The following is an 18,075-nucleotide window of genomic DNA, read 5'->3' on the forward strand; positions in this document are numbered from 1 at the left end:
CACTCACACGTCACTCACACACACACACACGTCATTCACACACACACACGTCACTCACACACGCAAACACACACATACACACTTGTCACTCACACACGCACACACACACATACACACACATGTCATTCACTCACACACACACACACACACACTTTACTTACTCACAAACGTCACTCACACACACACACACACACACACATACTCACGTCACTCACACACACACACACACACGTCACTCACACACACACACACGTCACTCACACATGTCACTCACACACACACACACATACACAAACGTCACTCACACACGTCACTCACACACACACACACACGTGCGCTCGCTATCTCTCTTTCTATCTCTCTCTCAAAGACACAAGGGTTGACCACACCAAAGTACCACGTGGGGATCTGTATCAGTCCTGTGTGTTGTTCAACAGCGTGGGATTGGTTTTGCAGCATCCAGGTCTTTATCTGTCAGGGCACATTTACTGCAGATCTTCTGCCACAGCGACACGGCAGCCAGCCTCACCAACCACAAAACACACAGCTCGTCTCGCCCTGGCCCCTGCCACCACGGCCACACAGAGAAACAAACACAGCTACCGGAAACGTGGAAACACACAGCTCGTCTCGCCCTGGCCCCTGCCACCACGGCCACACAGAGAAACAAACACAGCTACCGGAAACGTGGAAAGAAGGCGGTGATTTGCAGAGTTGTTTTGGGTATCGGTCCTAACAGTATTCTGTTAGAATGTACTGTAAACTCTATCGTTATCTCTTTGAGTAAATATGGACAGTGAAAATACAATAGCAGTGTGTTGGCTGATGCATTATTATTCAATGTTTGTTCTGTCTCCATCTGCTGGCATTGACTAGTAGACTCACTGTGGTCACTAAAGATCCCATGGCACTTATTTTAAGAGTAAGGGTGTTAACCCCGGTGTCCTGGCTAAATTCCCAATCTGGCCCTCATACCATCATGGCCACTTAATCATCCCCAGCTTCCAATTGGCTCATTCATCCCCACTCCTCTCCCTTGTAACTATTCCCCAGGTCATTGTTGTAAATGACAATGTGTTCTCAGTCAACTTACCTGGTAAAATAAGGGTTAAGTACAAAATACATGTATCTTGAGCAATATTGGACAGACCAACAGCCAGAGAGAATCTAACCAAAATACAGGCCTGTCCTGTATTCATCATCAAATGGTTGTTTTTTTATAACGTAATGTTTACTGGTATTTGGTCATACTGTACCAGTCAACGAGATCTGTTGTCAATAATGGCCTAGGATGATATCATTACACGGTCATCACAGTATTATCATATTGATGCTGCTGCAGAGAGCGACGACATCCCCCAGGACGAGCCAGTGATTGCTGTCCGGGGGAATGAATTATCCAGGCAGCATGCGCGAGAGAGGAACCCCCCTCCCCCCGGTCGAACACAAGGAATCTCTTCTACAGTCTACCGCGCCCCGGTGGAACATCATGTCTGCTATGAGGACATTGACGGTAGCAGGACTGTTTTTGGCTTTTTGCGCGTTGGGACTCATAGCAGTCGCAATATGTACTGACAATTGGTACGAGACGGATGCGAGGAGGCACAGGGAACGTTGCAAGAATTATTCCAACAAAAGGAATGACCCTGGATTCATCTATATCTCCAACCAGAACCTCCCACTCCGTATGCTACCGAAGGAGAATAACGTGGAGAGGAAGGGGTCGAGTGGGGGAGTCCTCCTGCGGGCTAAGCGGCACTTCTTGCCCCCTGCCCCGGCCATGGAGTCCCTCTGTAGTCGGCAGTACAACTCCACCATCTCTGGGCTGTGGAGGAAATGTCATCGGGAGGGATTCGACCTGGAGACAGAGGATCTCATCTTTAAAGGTTTCGTCATTTGATCACTTCACATGATACACAATATATTTTTTATTGCACATATAATGTCAGTGGCGCTATAGTATTTGTTTACAAGACCTATTTATGCTCATTGATGTGGTGAACCGAGCGAATCATCATCGGAATTTGGAGCGCTCCATGAGGCGCTATCCGAGGTGCTGAATGCTGATCTAGCGGTTAGCGGTCCGCCCACATTCAGGCCTGTGCAGCAGCAACAACAAGGCTTTTTATCCATCATTTGATAACACTGTGACGCTAATGTGACAATCAAACACAGTCGATGTTTGATTTATTTGTGCCATCTCAACGTTGTCAGTGTGTTCACGAGGACCGTACTGTACTAGACTAGGCCCCACTTGTCTGTTTGGTGCTTTTGGAGAGAAGCCTACAGGCTACAGAGCTGCAGTTAAGACTGTAAGCCAATGAAAACAACACTGAATATAAACACTGACAGTATGTGATGAATCTATGCTACTAGACATTTTATTTTTCTCAGGTAGGCTACATATGCAATAATATTTGTCATTTCAATATGGCCTCTCCATGTGAAACTATGTTTGTTTTTGTTCCTTCTCTGCAGGTTTGGTTCAGCGCTGCACACCGATAAAATACTACTACTCCTCTTTAGCCTTTCCCAGAAAGCTGCGCAGCAATATAACCAAGACTATTCGTCAGGATGAGTGGCATGCGCTCCGTAAGTTACCACAATAACAACAACAATAATAATAATAACCCTTTCAATCTCCATCGGGTGAATACCAACAGTCTACTATAGCACCCATCAGGGGTAACAACTATGTCATCTCATAATGATCCTGACTAAATAACAGACATTATGATTCAGTAAAAAAATGTCCTTCATAGATGAATTACCATATTATAAGCCTCATTAGAATACATCATAAAGCCTCATACATGCTTTTAACAAGTTATAAAGCGTTATCCCTGCAGGTTTTAGGTAAAGTGTTACCAAGATTGTATGTTTGCTGACGTTTGACGTCTTGATCTAATTTCTTCATCCAATTCCTCTCTCCCTGTGTAGACCTGCAGAGAATGACAGCCAGTTTCATCGGCATGGCCGTGTCCATCATCCTGTTTGGCTGGGTGATTGGAGCTCTGGGTTGTTGTAAACAGCATGACCTGATGCAGTACGTAGCTGGACTCCTGTTTCTCATGGGGGGTGAGTGGAGAACTGTTTTACACACACACACACACACACACACACACACACACACACACACACACACACACACACACACACACACACACACACACACACACACACACACACAGTACGCAGTACGTAGCGGGACTGCTCTTCCTCAGGGGAGGCGAGGACTGAGAGTTGCTGTACAATAGAGGAACAGAGCATTACCACAAAGCACCACTTGCAGGCGCCAGAGTGTTTGTTATGGCGAGTGAGGCATTGTGTGAGTCCCTATGACAACAGCCCAATGGGCCCTATAAAGGGTAGTAGGGTTCCATTGGTCCTGCTGAATTCTAAATCTACCTCAAGTCCAGCCCCTATACTCTAGCCACTCCTGTAGAATCTGAGAGGATTGGATAGATATCATTATTATCTTGCCCTCTGATTGGCTGGGGTAGGAGTCCTCTCAGATCTGCAGGAGTGACTAGGTATTAGGGACTAGGGACTAGGGAGTATGGACTAAGGTTAGATTTGAAATGCAGAAATAATTATAATACCCTCGACAAATGCATGAAACGGTTCATATATATTGTCCATGTATGTAGAGGATGGCCAGAAAGGAAGAACATGTGTGTCACATGGGTGAAATAATCCCCCCCTATCTTTCTCTCTCCCCCCTCTCTCTCTACCCCTCTCTCTCTCTCTCTCTCTCTCTCCCCCCTCTCTCTCTACCTCTCTATCTCTCTCTCTCTCTCTCTCTCTCTCTCCCCTCTCTCTCTCTCCCCTCTCTCTCTCTTGTTCTCTCTCACTCTCCCCCCTCACTCTCCCCCCCTCACTCTCCCCCTCCATCTCCCCCTCTCTCTCCCCACCTCTCTCTCTCTCCCCACCTCTCTCTCTCCCCCCTCTCTCTCTCTCTCATTCTCTCTCTCTCCCCCCTCCATCCCCCCTCTCTCTCCCCCTCTCTCTCTCTCCCCCTCCATCTCTCCCCCCCCTTTTCTCCCCCCCTCTCTCGCTCTCGCTCTCACTCTCTCTCATTCTCTCTCGTTCTCCCCTCTCTCCCCCTCTTCCCCCCATCAGGAACATGCTGTATCATCTCTCTGTGTACATGTGTAGCAGGGATCAACTTTGAACTGTCCCGTTATCCTCGCTACATGTATGGGATCCCAGAGGACATCAGTCATGGATACGGATGGTCCATGTTCTGCGCATGGGGGGGCCTAGGTCTCACCCTATTGGCCGGCTTTCTGTGCACGCTGGCTCCTTCCCTCTACCCACCCGTACCTCACACTATGGTAGAGAAGCTGCAACACAAGCCCCGACATGAGAATGGCTGTGTGTGACACCATATAAATAGAATTACTATTTGACTTAAATGGGAATATCCATTCTAGTAATGGGAATGTCCGTTCTAGTAATGGGAATGTCCATTCTAGTAATCGGAATGTGTGTTCTAGTAATGGGAATGTCCATTCTAGTAATGGGAATGTGTGTTCTAGTAATGGGAATGTCCGTTCTAGTAATGGGAATGTCCATTCTAGTAATGGGAATGTCCATTGTAGTAATAGGAATGTCTGTTCTTGTAATGGGAATGTTCATCTTAGTAATGGGAATGTCCATTCTAGTAATGGGAATGTCCATTCTAGTAATGGGAATGTCCGTTCTAGTAATGGGAATGTCCGTTCTAGTAATGGGAATGTCCATCTTAGTAATGGGAATGTCCATTCTAGTCATGGGAATGCATCTAGTAATGGGAATGTCCATTCTAGTTATGGGAATGTCCATTCGGGAATGTCTGTTCTAGTAATTCTATTTCTATGTATGGCACTCTGCCAAACCTTCAACTCCCAGTGACAGAAGTGTGTGACCGTGTCAGCGTCTGCCAGACTTTCCAGTGACAGGACTCTCATCCCTCCTGAGTCTCTACTCCATGCTCTGACAGTCAGTCATCCCTTCCTCTGAAAATATATGTTGATATGGGCTGTTCTCACTGGACTGGGGACGTTACCCAGGGACTAAGAACTAAGATCTGTCTGACACACAGCATTGATTGCACAAAGAAAGAAACAGACAAAAATACATTGATTCTGGCTCTCCAGCTTGAGGGGAATATGTTAGTGTCGGATGATGACATTTTACTGAAGAGGAATTCAAATCTTTTTCTGGTGCTTTCTGTTCTCCTCTTCCTCCTCTTCCTCCTCCCTAACCCAAACTGTCAACAGCTACATAATTATATTTCTGTCCCATAATGAATTGTTCAGTGTTTTTGCTTGTTATTACAAGAGGAGAACATTTACTCTCCTAAATATCTTCCTGTACCTTTGACTTTTGATGCTGGTTCTACAAAATCGAAGAAGACAGAAGAACAACTTTAAGGGTTGAATTCTAACTTCCACTGCAGTGTTCACTTAAGGGCTCTGTTCTATCTGGATCGCTGAAGCGTTACAGATTGCGCGATAGAAATGTAAAATGTAATTTCCGATTGAGCCGACATATGTAGCGTTGACCATGAATGCAGTCGCCGCTAACGCGGGAACATTGCCTTTAAAATTAAATCAAGCTGTAACGCTGAACTTCCGCGATACATATTGAATAGAGCCCTTAGTCTCCCACTGACGTCAACGCATGGCCAAGTGAAAATTCGACATATTCCCCCCTAAGACTTAATAAAGATGAAAATGAGAGCAATCATGTACTGTATGTACCCATTGAAATAATATGTAAATTACATTTTGAAAATGTATGCAGGTTTGCATTTGTGCGTATTCAAAGAAAACATGAGCATTAAGATCCAAGACTGTATTTGATGGGAAATGTTTTGATGTTCTTGAAGTTTTACTGATCATGATAGCCCGTCCAATCAAGATATATTGGAAAAATAAAATGATGATACAAACCGTTGCTCTTGTGGTTGTGAATGTATACTACTATTATTAATGTATACTATTATTATTAATGTATACTACTATTATTAATGTATATTATTAATGTATGCTACTATTATTAATGTATATTATTAATGTATACTACTATTATTAATGTATATTATTAATGTATACTACTATAATTAATGTATACTACTATTATTAATGTATACTACTATTATTAATGTATATTATTAATGTATACTACTATTATTAATGTATATTATTAATGTATACTACTATTATTAATGTATATTATTAATGTATACTACTATTATTAATGTATATTATTAATGTATACTACTATTATTAATGTATACTACTATTATTAATGTATATTATTAATGTATTCTACTATTATTAATGTATACTACTATTATTAATGTATACTACTATTATTAATGTATATTATTAATGTATACTACTATTATTAATGTATACTACTATTATACAAGATAGAGGTTTCCATTCAATCCAGTCCCAGACTCTGTCTGAAGCTCTGTGAAAGGATACAGTGATACTGGCTGATGGCAAGAGTTAACGTAGAAACAATCACACGGCCGGAGGAAACGAGTCCTCTAGAACCTTTCTGTCGTTAACAACAGCATTTTTATAACAGCGGTTGTTTTGCATTGTGGCTCGCAATAAAATCCAGGAGATTGGTAGCTGGCAGGCAGGCTGGCTGGCGGGTATTTAATGTGGCCACTTCTAGTCTGCCAGCGTTGCATGACCCTGTAACTTTAAAGCTCTTTTATGAGACTTGGTAGCTATGCCACTGTCGCAAATATGCACTTTTGTACTCTGATTTATATACAATATACAAACAATAGTATAGTATTTCCCTATAATGATTCCCATTGACAATAGACACGTAAGGAAAGTTCTGCTTAGCTTAGGGTAATAGGGGTAATCCCTTTCCCATAATCGTCCCATTAAATCAGTCAGACATCTAATATAAACACAGCTGTTCCTCTCATTTTCTGTCTGTCTGTCTGTGTCTCGCTCTCTCTCTCTCTCTCTGTCGCTCTCTCTCTCTCTCTGTCGCTCTCTCTCTCTCTCTGTCGCTCTCTCTCTCTCTCTCTCTGTCGCTCTCTCTCTCTCTCTCTCTCTCTCTCTCTCTCTCTCTCTCTCTCTCTCTCTCTCTCTCTCTCTCTCTCTCTCTCTCTCTCTCTCTCTCTCTCTCTCTCTCTCTCTCTCTCTCTCTCTCTCTCTCTCTCTCTCTCAATTCAATTCCATTTCAATTTAAGTGCTTTATTGGCATGGGAACGTATGTTAACATTGCCAAAGCAAGTGAAGTAGATAGTAAACAAAAGTGAAATAAATATTAACAGGAAACATTACACTCAGAAGTTCTAGAAGTTTATCTAAATTGGACTTGTTTTCGAATTCTTTGTGGGTCTGTGTAATCTGAGGGAAGTATGTGTCTCTAATATGGTCATTCATTTGGCAGGAAGTTAGGAAGTGCAGCTCAGTTTCCACCTCATTTTGTGGGCAGTGTGCACATAGCCTGTCTTCTCTTGAGAGCCAGGTCTGCCTACGGCGGCCTTCCTCAATAGCAAGGCTATGCTCACTGAGACTGTACATAGTCAAAGCTTTCCTTAAGTTTGAGTCAGTCACAGTGGTCAGGTATTCTGCCACTGTGTACACTCTGTTTAGGGCCAAATAGCATTCTAGTTTGCTCTGTTTTTTTGTTAATTCTTTCCAATGTGTCAAGTAACTCTCTTTTAGTTTTCTCATGATTTGGTTGGGTCTAATTGTGTTGTTGTCCTGGGGCTCTGTGGTGTCTGTTTGTGTTTGTGAACAGAGCCCCAGGAACAGCTTACTTAGGGGACTCTTCTCCAAGTTTATCTCTCTGTAGGTGATGGCTTTGTTATTGAAGGTTTTGGAATCGCTTCCTTTTAAGTGGTTATAGAATTTAACGGCTCTTTTCTTGATTTTGATAATTAGCGGGTATCGGCATAATTCTGCTCTGCATGCATTATTTTGTGTTTTTCATTGTACACTGAGGATATTTTTGCAATTTGTTGTTTGTCCCATTTTGTGAATTCTTGGTTGGTGAGCGGACCCCAGACCTCACAACCATAAAGGACATTGGGTTCTATAACTGATTTAAGTATCTTTAGCCAGATCCTAATTGGTATGTCGAATTTTGTGTTCCTTTTGATGGCATAAAAGGCCATTCTTGCCTTGTCTCTCAGATCGTTCACAGCTTTGTGGAAGTTACCTGTGGCGCTGATGTTTAGGCTGAGGTATGTATCGTTTTTTGTGTGCTCTAGGGCAACGGTGTCTAGATGGAATTTGTATTTGTGGTCCTGGCAACTGGACCTTTTTTGGAACACCATCATTTTTGTCTTACTGAGATTTACTGTCAGGGCCCAGGTCTGACAGAATGTGTGCAGAAGATCTAGGTGCTGCTGTAGGCCCTCCTTGGTTGGGGACAGAAGCACCAGATCATCAGCAAACAGTAGACATTTGACTTCAGATTCTAGTAGGGTGAGGCCGGGTGCTGCAGACTGTTCTAGTGCCCTCGCCAATTTGTTGATATGTATGTTGAAGAGGGTGGGGCTTAAACTATATCCCTGTCCCACCCCACAGCCCTGTGGAAAGAAATGTGTGTGTTTTTTGCCAATTTTAACCGCACACTTCTTGTTTGTGTACATGGATTGAATACGTGATCTGTCGTACGGTAATTTGGTAAAAAGCCAATTTGACATTTGCTCAATACATTGTTTTCACTGAGGAAATGAACTAGTCTGCTGTTAATGATAATGCAAAGGATTTTCCCAAGGTTGCTGTTGACGCATCTCCCACAGTAGTTATTGGGGTCAAATCTGTCTCCACTTTTGTGGATTGGGGTGATCAGTCCTTGGTTCCAAATATTGGGGAAGATGCCAAAGCTAAGGATGATGTTAAATAGTTTAAGTATAGCCAATTGGAATTTGTGGTCTGTATATTTTATAATTTCATTGAGGATACCATCAACACCACAGGCCTTTTTGGGTTGGAGGGTTTGTATTTTGTCTTGTAGTTCATTCAATGTAATTGGAGAATCCAGTGGGTTCTGGTAGTCTTTAATAGTTGATTCTAAGATTTGCATTTCATCATGTATATATTTTTGCTGTTTGTTCTTTGTTATAGGGCCAAAAAGATTGGAGAAGTGGTTTACCCATACAGTTGAAGTCGGAAGTCTACATACACTTAGGTTGTAGTCATTAAAACTCGTTTCTCAACCACTCCACAAATGTATTGTTAACAAACTATAGTTTTGGCAAGTCGGTTATGACATCTACTTTGTGCATGACACAAGTAATTCTTCCAACAATTGTTTACAGACAGATTACTTCACTTATAATTCACTGTATCACAATTCCAGTGGGTCAGAAGTTTACATACACTAAGTTGACTGTGCCTTTAAACAGCTTGGAAAATTCCAGAAAATGATGTCATGGCTTTAGAAGCTTCTGATAGGCTAATTGACATCATTTGAGTCAATTGGAGGTGTACCTGTGGATGTATTTCAAGGCCTACCTTCAAACTCAGTGCATCTTTGCTTGACATCATGGGACAATCAAAAGAAATCAGCCAAGACCTCAGAAAAAAAAGTGTAGAGCTCCACAAGTCTGGTTCATCCTTGGAGCAATTTCCAAACGCCTAAAGGTACCACGTTCATCTGTACAAACAATAGTACGCAAGTATAAACACCATGGGACCACGCAGCCGTCATACCACTCAGGAAGGAGACGCGTTCTGTCTCCTAGAGATGAACGTACTTTGGTGCGAAAAGTACAAATCAATCCCAGAACAACAGCAAAGGACCTTGTGAGGATGCTGGAGGAAACAGGTCCAAAAGTATCTATATCCACAGTAAAACAAGTCCTATATCGACATAACCTGAAAGGCCGCTGAGCAAGGAAGAAGCCACTGCTCCAAAACCGCCAATAAAAAGCCAGACTACGGTTTGCAACTCACGTGGGGACAAAGATCGTACCTTTTGGAGAAATGTCCTCTGGTCTGATGAAACAAAAATAAAACTGTTTGGCCATAATGCCCATCGTTATGTTTGGAGGAAAAAGGGGAAGGATTGCAAGCCGAAGAACACCATTCCAACCATGAAGCACGGGGGTGGCAGCATCATGCTGTGGGGGTGCTTTGCTGCAGGAGGGACTGGTGCACTTCACAAAATAGATGGCATCATGAGGAAGGAAAATTATGTGGATATATTGAAGCAACATCTCAAGACATCAGTCAGGAAGTTAAAGCTTGGTCGCAAATGGGTCTTCCAAATGGACAATGACCCCAAGCATACTTCCAAAGTTGTGGCAAAATGGCTTAAGGACAACAAAGTCAAGGTATTGGAGTGGCCATCACAAAGCCCTGACCTCAATCCTATAGAACATTTGTGGGCAGAACTGAAAAAGTGTGTGCGAGCAAGGAGGCCTACAAACCTGACTAAAAGCTGAAATAAATAATTCTCTCTACTATTATTCTGACATTTCACATTCTTAAAATAAAGGGTGATCCTAACTGACCTAAAACAGGGAATTTTTACTAGCATTAAATGTCAGGAATTGTGAAAAACAGAGTTTAAATGTATTTGGCTAAGGTGTATGTAAACTTCAGACTTTAAACTGTACATCTCCGTTTTGGATAGATAGCGTTTCGTGTTGTTGTTCTTTTTCCAATTTTCCCAGAGGTGGTTAGAGTCCATGGATTCTTCAATTATATTGAGCTGATTTCTGACATGCTGTTCCTTCTTTTTCCGTAGTGTATTTCTGTATTGTTTTAGTGATTCCCCATAGTGACGGCGTAGGCTCAGGTTTTCTGGGTCTCTATGTTTTTGGTTGGATATGTTTCTCAATTTCTTAGGTTTTTGCATTATTCATCAAACCATTTGTCATTGTTGTTACTTTTCTTCAGTTTTCTGTTAGAGATTTTTAGATTTGATACTAAAGCTGAGAGGTCAAATATACTGTTTAGGTTTTCTACTGCCAAGTTTACACCTTCACTATTACAGTGGAACGTTTTGTCCAGGAAGTTGTCTAAAAGGGATTGAATTTGTTGTTGCCTAATTGTTTTTTGGTAGGTTTCGAAACTACTTTCCTTCCATCTATAGCATTTCTTAATATTATTCAGTTCCTTTGGCTTTGATGCCTCATGATTGAGTATTGCTCTGTTCAAGTAGACTGTGGTTTTGCTGTGGTCTGATAGGGTGTCAGTGGGCTGACTGTGAACGCTCTGAGAGACTCTGGGTTGAGGTCAGTGATAAAGTAGTCTACAGTACTACTGCCAAGAGATGAGCTATAGGTGTACCTACCATACGAGTCCCCTCGAAGCCTACCATTGACTATGTACATACCCAGTGTGCGACAGAGCTGCAGGAGTCGTGACCTGTTTTTGTTGGTTATGTTGTCGTAGTTGTGCCTAGGGGGGCATATGGGGGAGGGAATGCTGTCACCTACAGGTAGGTGTTTGTCCCCCTGTGTGCTGAGGGTGTCAGGTTCTTGTCCAGTTCTGCCATTTAGGTCGCCACAGACTAGTACATGTCCCTGGATCTGGAAATGATTGATTTCTCCCTCCAGGATGGAGAAGCTGTCTTCATTAAAGTATGGGGATTCTAGTGGGGTGATATAGGTAGCACACAGGAGGACATTTTTCTCTGTTGAGATAATTTTCTGTTGAATTTCTAGCCAAATGTAAAATGTTCCTGTTTTGATTAATTTAATAGAGTGAGTGAGGTCTGCTCTATACCAAATTAGCATACCCCCTGAGTCCCTTCCCGGTTTCACATCTGATAGTTTGGTGGATGGGACTACCAGCTCTCTGTAACCTAGAGGGCAACCAGTGGGTCCGTCTCCTCTATACCGTGTTTCCTGTAGGATGACAATGTCTGTATTTCCGATTTCTTTGGTGAAGTCCAGGTTCCTGCTCTTTAGGCCAAAGGCAGATGACCTCAGGCCTTGGATATTCCAGGATGAAATAGTGAAGGCTTTGTGTTCCATAAAGTGTCTAATGTTGTTGGTCGTGTGGTTTGGCCTCAGGCCAGTAATTGTGAGCAGAGCCTGCTGAGCATCTGGTACATGCCATTGGCTTGGGCTAGTGTAAGTGTGGGGGTTGGGCCTTTCATGTTGAGGCCCTCTTTGCGGGAGTGGGGGGCATGGGGTGGGTAGGAGGGGCATAGGTATGATCTGAGGGGGCCTAGATGGGGTGTGGGCATGGTTGACTTGGGGGGGAGTTAATTGGTTGGGGTGGGGGTGTGGATGTGGTTGATGGTGCTGTGGTCTGGATGTAGGTCCTCTCTGCGGGGGTCCTCTATGTGTAGGTCCGGGGGGGGTCCCGCAGGTCTGGGAGAGTGTCTCACTGGTCTGGGCGGTGTGTCTGTTGATCTGTTGCTCCTGTGTGAGGTGTTGGGTCTGCGGTTGAGGGCGATATCCTTTAGTGTCCGGGCGAAGGTGGGCACTGCTACCTTGTATAGGTGGACCTGGTCGTAAAGGCTGTTCAAGTCCAGGGTGAAGTGGTGGGCCAGGTAGACATTTGGTTTTGAGGCACAGTCACAGGAAGTACTTGCGTTTACCTGTTGTATGGTAGCAGGGTGGAAGTCTTTTCATGGTAGCAGGGTTGAGATAACCACTTGTGCGTTGGGGAAAGTAGAAGAAGCTTTTTCTATCACTCCCTTCAGTGCTGTGTTCTCAGGTCGTTTGCTCTCTCTCTCCCCCCCTCTCTCACTCTCTCTCTCTCTCTCTCCCTCTCTCTCTCTCTCCCCCTCTCTCTCCTCTCTCTCTCTCTCCCTCTCTCACTCTCTCTCTCTCCCTCTCTCACTCTCTCTCCCTCTCTCTCTCCCCCTCTCTCTCCCCCTCTCTCACTCTCTCTCTCTCCCCCTCTCTCACTCCCTCTCTCTCTCCCCCCTCTCTCTCTCTCTCTCTCTCTCTCTCTCTCTCTCTCTCTCTCTCTCTCTCTCTCTCTCTCTCTCTCTCTCCCTCTCTCACTCTCTCTCTCTCTCCCTCTCTCACTCTCTCTCCCCCTCTCTCTCTCCTCTCTCTCTCTCCCCCTCTCTCACTCTCTCTCTCCCCCCCTCTCTCACTCTCTCTCTCTCCCCCTCTCTCTCTCTCTCTCTCTCTCTCTCTCTCTCTCTCTCTCTCTCTCTCTCTCTCTCTCTCTCTCCCTCTCACTCTCTCTCTCTCCCTCTCTCCCTCTCTCTCCCCCTCTCTCTCTCACTCTCTCTCTCTCCCCCTCTCTCACTCTCTCTCTCCCCTCTCTCACTCCCTCTCTCTCTCCCCCCTCTCTCTCTCTCTCTCTCTCTCTCTCTCTCTCTCTCTCTCTCTCTCTCTCTCTCTCTCTCTCTCTCTCTCTCTCTCTCTCCCTCTCTCACTCTCTCTCCCCCTCTCTCTCTCACTCTCTCTCTCTCCCCCTCTCTCACTCTCTCTCTCTCTCTCTCTCTCTCTCTCTCTCTCTCTCCCTGTCTCCGTCTGGCTCTCATGTTTTTCTCTCTGTCCCCCCTCTGCTAAATACTTTCACTCAGCAAACCCTTAAACCTTTCTCAAATGATTGCTCTTCAATTGAGACATTCATGAACTAAATGACTAGACCGTAAATGGCAGTGGTATAAAGTACTCAAATAGAAATACTACATTTACATTTGAGTCATTTAGCAGAATGACTTACAGTACTTTACTGTTTATATTTTTGACAACTTTTACTTTAACTTTACTACGTTCCTAAAGAAAATAATGTACTCTTTGCTCCATACATTTCCCCTGACACCCAAAAGTACTTGTTACATTTTAAATGCTTAGCAGGACAGATTTTTTATTTTTATTCATGCATTTATCAAGAGAACATCCCTGATCATCCATACTGCCTCTGATCTGGCGGACTCAGTGTTGGAGTCTGAGTGTTGGAGCCTGAGTGTTGGAGTCTGACTGTTGGAGTCTGAGTGTTGGAGTCTGACTGTTGGAGCCTGAGTGTTGGAGTCTGACTGTTGGAGTCTGAGTGTTGGAGCCTGAGTGTTGGAGTCTGAGTGTTGGAGCCTGACTGTTGGAGCCTGAGTGTTGGAGTCTGACTGTTGGAGTCTGACTGTTGGAGCCTGACTGTTGGAGCCTGACTGTTGGAGCCTGAGTGTTGGAGCCTGAATGTTGGAGTCTGAGTGTTGGAGTCTGAGTGTTGGAGCCTGAGTGTTGGAGTCTGAGTGTTGGAGCCTGACTGTTGGAGCCTGACTGTTGGAGCCTGACTGTTGGAGCCTGAGTGTTGGAGCCTGACTGTTGGAGCCTGAGTGTTGGAGTCTGACTGTTGGAGTCTGACTGTTGGAGTCTGACTGTTGGAGTCTGACTGTTGGAGTCTGACTGTTGGAGTCTGACTGTTGGAGTCTGAGTGTTGGAGTCTGACTGTTGGAGTCTGAGTGTTGGAGTCTGACTGTTGGAGTCTGAGTGTTGGAGTCTGACTGTTGGAGTCTGACTGTTAGAGTCTGAGTGTTGGAGTCTGAGTGTTGGAGCCCCTGGCTATCCCTAAATTAATATAACAAGAATATTTTACTTTTACTTGAGTCATTTTCTATTAAGGTATCTTTACTTTTACTCAAGTATGACAATTGGGTACTTTTTACACCACTGGTAAATGACAACATGAATAACATGCCAAATACAGCAAACTCAGTCTGACTGGGCCTGATTGAATTATAGGCTATCACGAGTAGGAAAATACACTACTGTGCATTATTTGTTTGCATTTCAGACATGGAGAAATCTCTGTTAAAACAGATCTCATTATTAAACTGATAGCATGAGGGGTAAAACAATATTTTTCTAAAAGATTCAGCCAATTGTGGTTTAGAACATTCAACCACAGCACCTTTGTAGATTCTAGGCCTTCCAAAAAAGGAAAAATTACAGCAACACCCAAAGACCACTGTTCCTCAACGGCAGGAAGCATGGAGCCCCAGTTCTTTGGCAGGGCTGGGTGAGGGGAGCAGAGCGGTGCAACTGTGCGGAGTGTGTTTGAGTGTTTTAAGAAGAGGTCCCTGAGGGGGAGGCTGGGACCGTGAGGGGGAGGCTGGGGCCATGAGGGGGAGGCTGGGGCCATGAGGGGGAGGCTGGGGCCGTGAGGGGGAAGCTGGGGCCGTGAGGGGGAAGCTGGGGCCGTGAGGGAAGAGGGAAGCCAGACAGGAGAAATCACAACCAGTCCCTCCCAGTCACCCATCCACACCCGTCTCCCCCCTCCGCCCCTCCACACCCGTCGCCCCCTCCCACCCCCACACCCATCGCCCTCTCCGCCCCTCCACACCCATCGCCCCCTCCGCCCCTCCACACCCGTCGCCCCCTCCCACCCCCACTCCACACCCGTCGCCCTCTCCACTCCTCCGACCCATGGCAGCCCATCTGGCTCCCTCCCTCCTCTCTCTCCCCCTTTCCCAGCCTCCTTGGCTCCATCTCTCCCTCCCTCCCTGGGGATAATGGATAATCTCTTTGAAATATGGTCACGCTTAGCAGCTGCTTTGTGGTTGTTCCTGTAGTCGGTAGGAATGAGGCCAAAAACAGTAGTAGAGAGTTTCCATTTGAACCACTTCTATACTGAGTGGCGCAGTGGTCTAAGGCACTGCGTTGCAGTGCTCGCTGTGCCACTAGAGATCCTGGTTCGAATCCAGGCTCTGTCGCAGCCGGCCGCGACCGGGAGACTCATGGGCGGCGCACAATTCGTCCAGGGTAGGGGAGGGAATGGCCGGCAGGGATGTAGCTCAGTTGATAGAGCATGGCGTTTGCAACACCAGGGTTGTGGGTTCGATTCCCACGGGGGGCCAGTATAAAAAAAATATGTATTCACTAACTGTAAGTCGCTCTGGATAAGAGCGTCTGCTAAATGACTAAAATGTAAATGTATACTCCAGAGAACGTGAAAGCCTGTATTATTAGCATACAATATGTTTATTTCCAGGAATCCCTGCAACAGTTTCAAATGGAACTGTCATTGTCACTGGCCATCAGCAATCCATCATTGTCCATCAGCACTCCATCGCTGACCATCAGCACTCCATCACTGGCCATCAGCACTCCATCAGTGTCCATCAGCACTCCATCACTGGCCATCAGCACTCCATCAGTGTCCATCAGCACTCCATCAGTGTCCATCAGCCCTCCATCACTGGCCATCAGCATTCCATCACTGGCCATCAACTGGCCATCAGCACTCCATCAGTGTCCATCAGCACTCCATCAGCAATCCATCACTGGCCATCAGCAATCCATCACTGGCCATCAGCATTCCATCACTGGCCATCAGTACTCCATCACTGGCCATCAGCACTCCACCAGTGTCCATCAGCACTCCATCAGCAATCCATCACTGGCCATCAGCAATCCATCACTGGCCATCAGCATTCCATCACTGGCCATCAGTACTCCATCACTGACCATCAGCACTCCATCACTGGCCATCAGCACTCCATCAGTGTCCATCAGCACTCCATCAGTGTCCATCAGCCCTCCATCACTGTCCATCAGCCCTCCATCAGTGTCCATCAGCACTCCATCAGCGTCCATCAGCACTCCATCAGTGTCCATCAGCACTCCATCAGCGTCCATCAGCCCTCCATCATTGGCCATCAGCACTCCATCAGCCCGAGCATGGGGAAAAACAACCCCAAAACAGGTCAACTTTCTTCTGATGCTCTAGGGCCTAATAGGAGACGGTGCTTTCTGTAACTGTCAATTTAAAAGCCTAACATTCCACACAACAATTATACTATAGCCTACACATATATTATTAACAGGGTACTATAACTCACAGATTATATGTATTTATTTACCACAACCACTGGGCAACATGGGCAAGAAAAACATCTGACACATAACATCTACATGTGTAATGTTTTCTATGGATTATGACTGCATCATAACATCTACATGTGTAATGCTTCCTATGGATTATGACAGCATCATAACATCTACATGTGCAATGCTTCCTATGGATTATGACAGCATCATACCATCTACATGTGCAATGCTTCCTATGGATTATGACAGCATCATAACAGCTACATGTGTAATGCTTTCTATGGATTATGACAGCATCATAACATCTACATGTGTAATGCTTTCTATGGATTATGACAGCATCATAACATCTACATGTGTAATGTTTTTTATGGATTATGACAGCATCATAACATCTACATGTGTAATGCTTCCTATGGATTATGACAGCATCATAACATCTACATGTGCAATGCTTCCTATGGATTATGACAGCATCATACCATCTACATGTGTAATGTTTTCTATGGATTATGACAGCATCATAACATCTACATGTGTAATGCTTTCTATGGATTATGACAGCATCATAACATCTACATGTGTAATGCTTTCTATGGATTATGACAGCATCATAACATCTACATGTGTAATGTTTTTTATGGATTATGACAGCATCATAACATCTACATGTGTAATGCTTTCTATGGATTATGACAGCATCATAACATCTACATGTGTAATGCTTTCTATGGATTATGACAGCATCATAACATCTACATGTGTAATGCTTTCTATGGATTATGACAGCATCATAACATCTACATGAGTAATGCTTTCTATGGATTATGACAGCATCATAACATCTACATGTGTAATGTTTGTTATGGATTATGACAGCATCATAACATCTACATGTGTAATGCTTTCTATGGATTATGACAGCATCATAACATCTACATGTGTAATGCTTTCTATGGATTATGACAGCATCATAACATCTACATGTGTAATGCTTTCTATGGATTATGACAGCATCATAACATCTACATGTGCAATGCTTCTTATGGATTATGACAGCATCATAACATCTACATGTGTAATGCTTTCTATGGATTATGACAGCATCATAACATCTACATGTGCAATGCTTCTTATGGATTATGACAGCATCATAACATCTACATGTGTAATGCTTTCTATGGATTATGACAGCATCATAACATCTACATGTGCAATGCTTCTTATGGATTATAGGGCCACTTTTCTTGGTAGAGGTGAAAACAGCCAACAGTCAAAGGCAGGGTAGGGCCACTTTTCTTGGTAGAGGTGAAAACAGCCAACAGTCAAAGGCAGGGTAGGGCCACTTT

General features: G+C 44.4%; 1 protein-coding gene across 1 annotated transcript; it reads left to right on the top strand.

The window, feature by feature from the left end:
- The first annotated feature begins 1,439 nt into the window (after nucleotides 1-1,439).
- Nucleotides 1,440-5,943, top strand: LOC121568413 (transmembrane protein 178B). The gene is made up of 4 exons (XM_041878955.2): nucleotides 1,440-1,886; nucleotides 2,479-2,592; nucleotides 2,941-3,078; nucleotides 4,123-5,943. The coding sequence occupies exons 1-4, from the start codon at nucleotides 1,490-1,492 to the stop codon at nucleotides 4,383-4,385; spliced, it is 912 nt and encodes a 303-aa protein (XP_041734889.1). The 5' UTR covers nucleotides 1,440-1,489; the 3' UTR covers nucleotides 4,386-5,943.
- Nucleotides 5,944-18,075: the final 12,132 nt, after the last annotated feature.

The sequence above is a fragment of the Coregonus clupeaformis genome, unplaced genomic scaffold (assembly GCF_020615455.1).
Source record: "Coregonus clupeaformis isolate EN_2021a unplaced genomic scaffold, ASM2061545v1 scaf0300, whole genome shotgun sequence".
Classification (NCBI taxonomy): domain Eukaryota; kingdom Metazoa; phylum Chordata; class Actinopteri; order Salmoniformes; family Salmonidae; genus Coregonus; species Coregonus clupeaformis.

Bases quoted from the DNA above. Each gene is read 5' to 3' on its own strand.
- LOC121568413 (XM_041878955.2), top strand. From the start codon at position 1,490: ATGTCTGCTATGAGGACATTGACGGTAGCAGGACTGTTTTTGGCTTTT. The intron at 1,887-2,478 runs GTTTCGTCATTT...CCTTCTCTGCAG, and splicing joins AGAGGATCTCATCTTTAAAG to GTTTGGTTCAGCGCTGCACA. The intron at 3,079-4,122 runs GTGAGTGGAGAA...TCCCCCCATCAG, and splicing joins ACTCCTGTTTCTCATGGGGG to GAACATGCTGTATCATCTCT.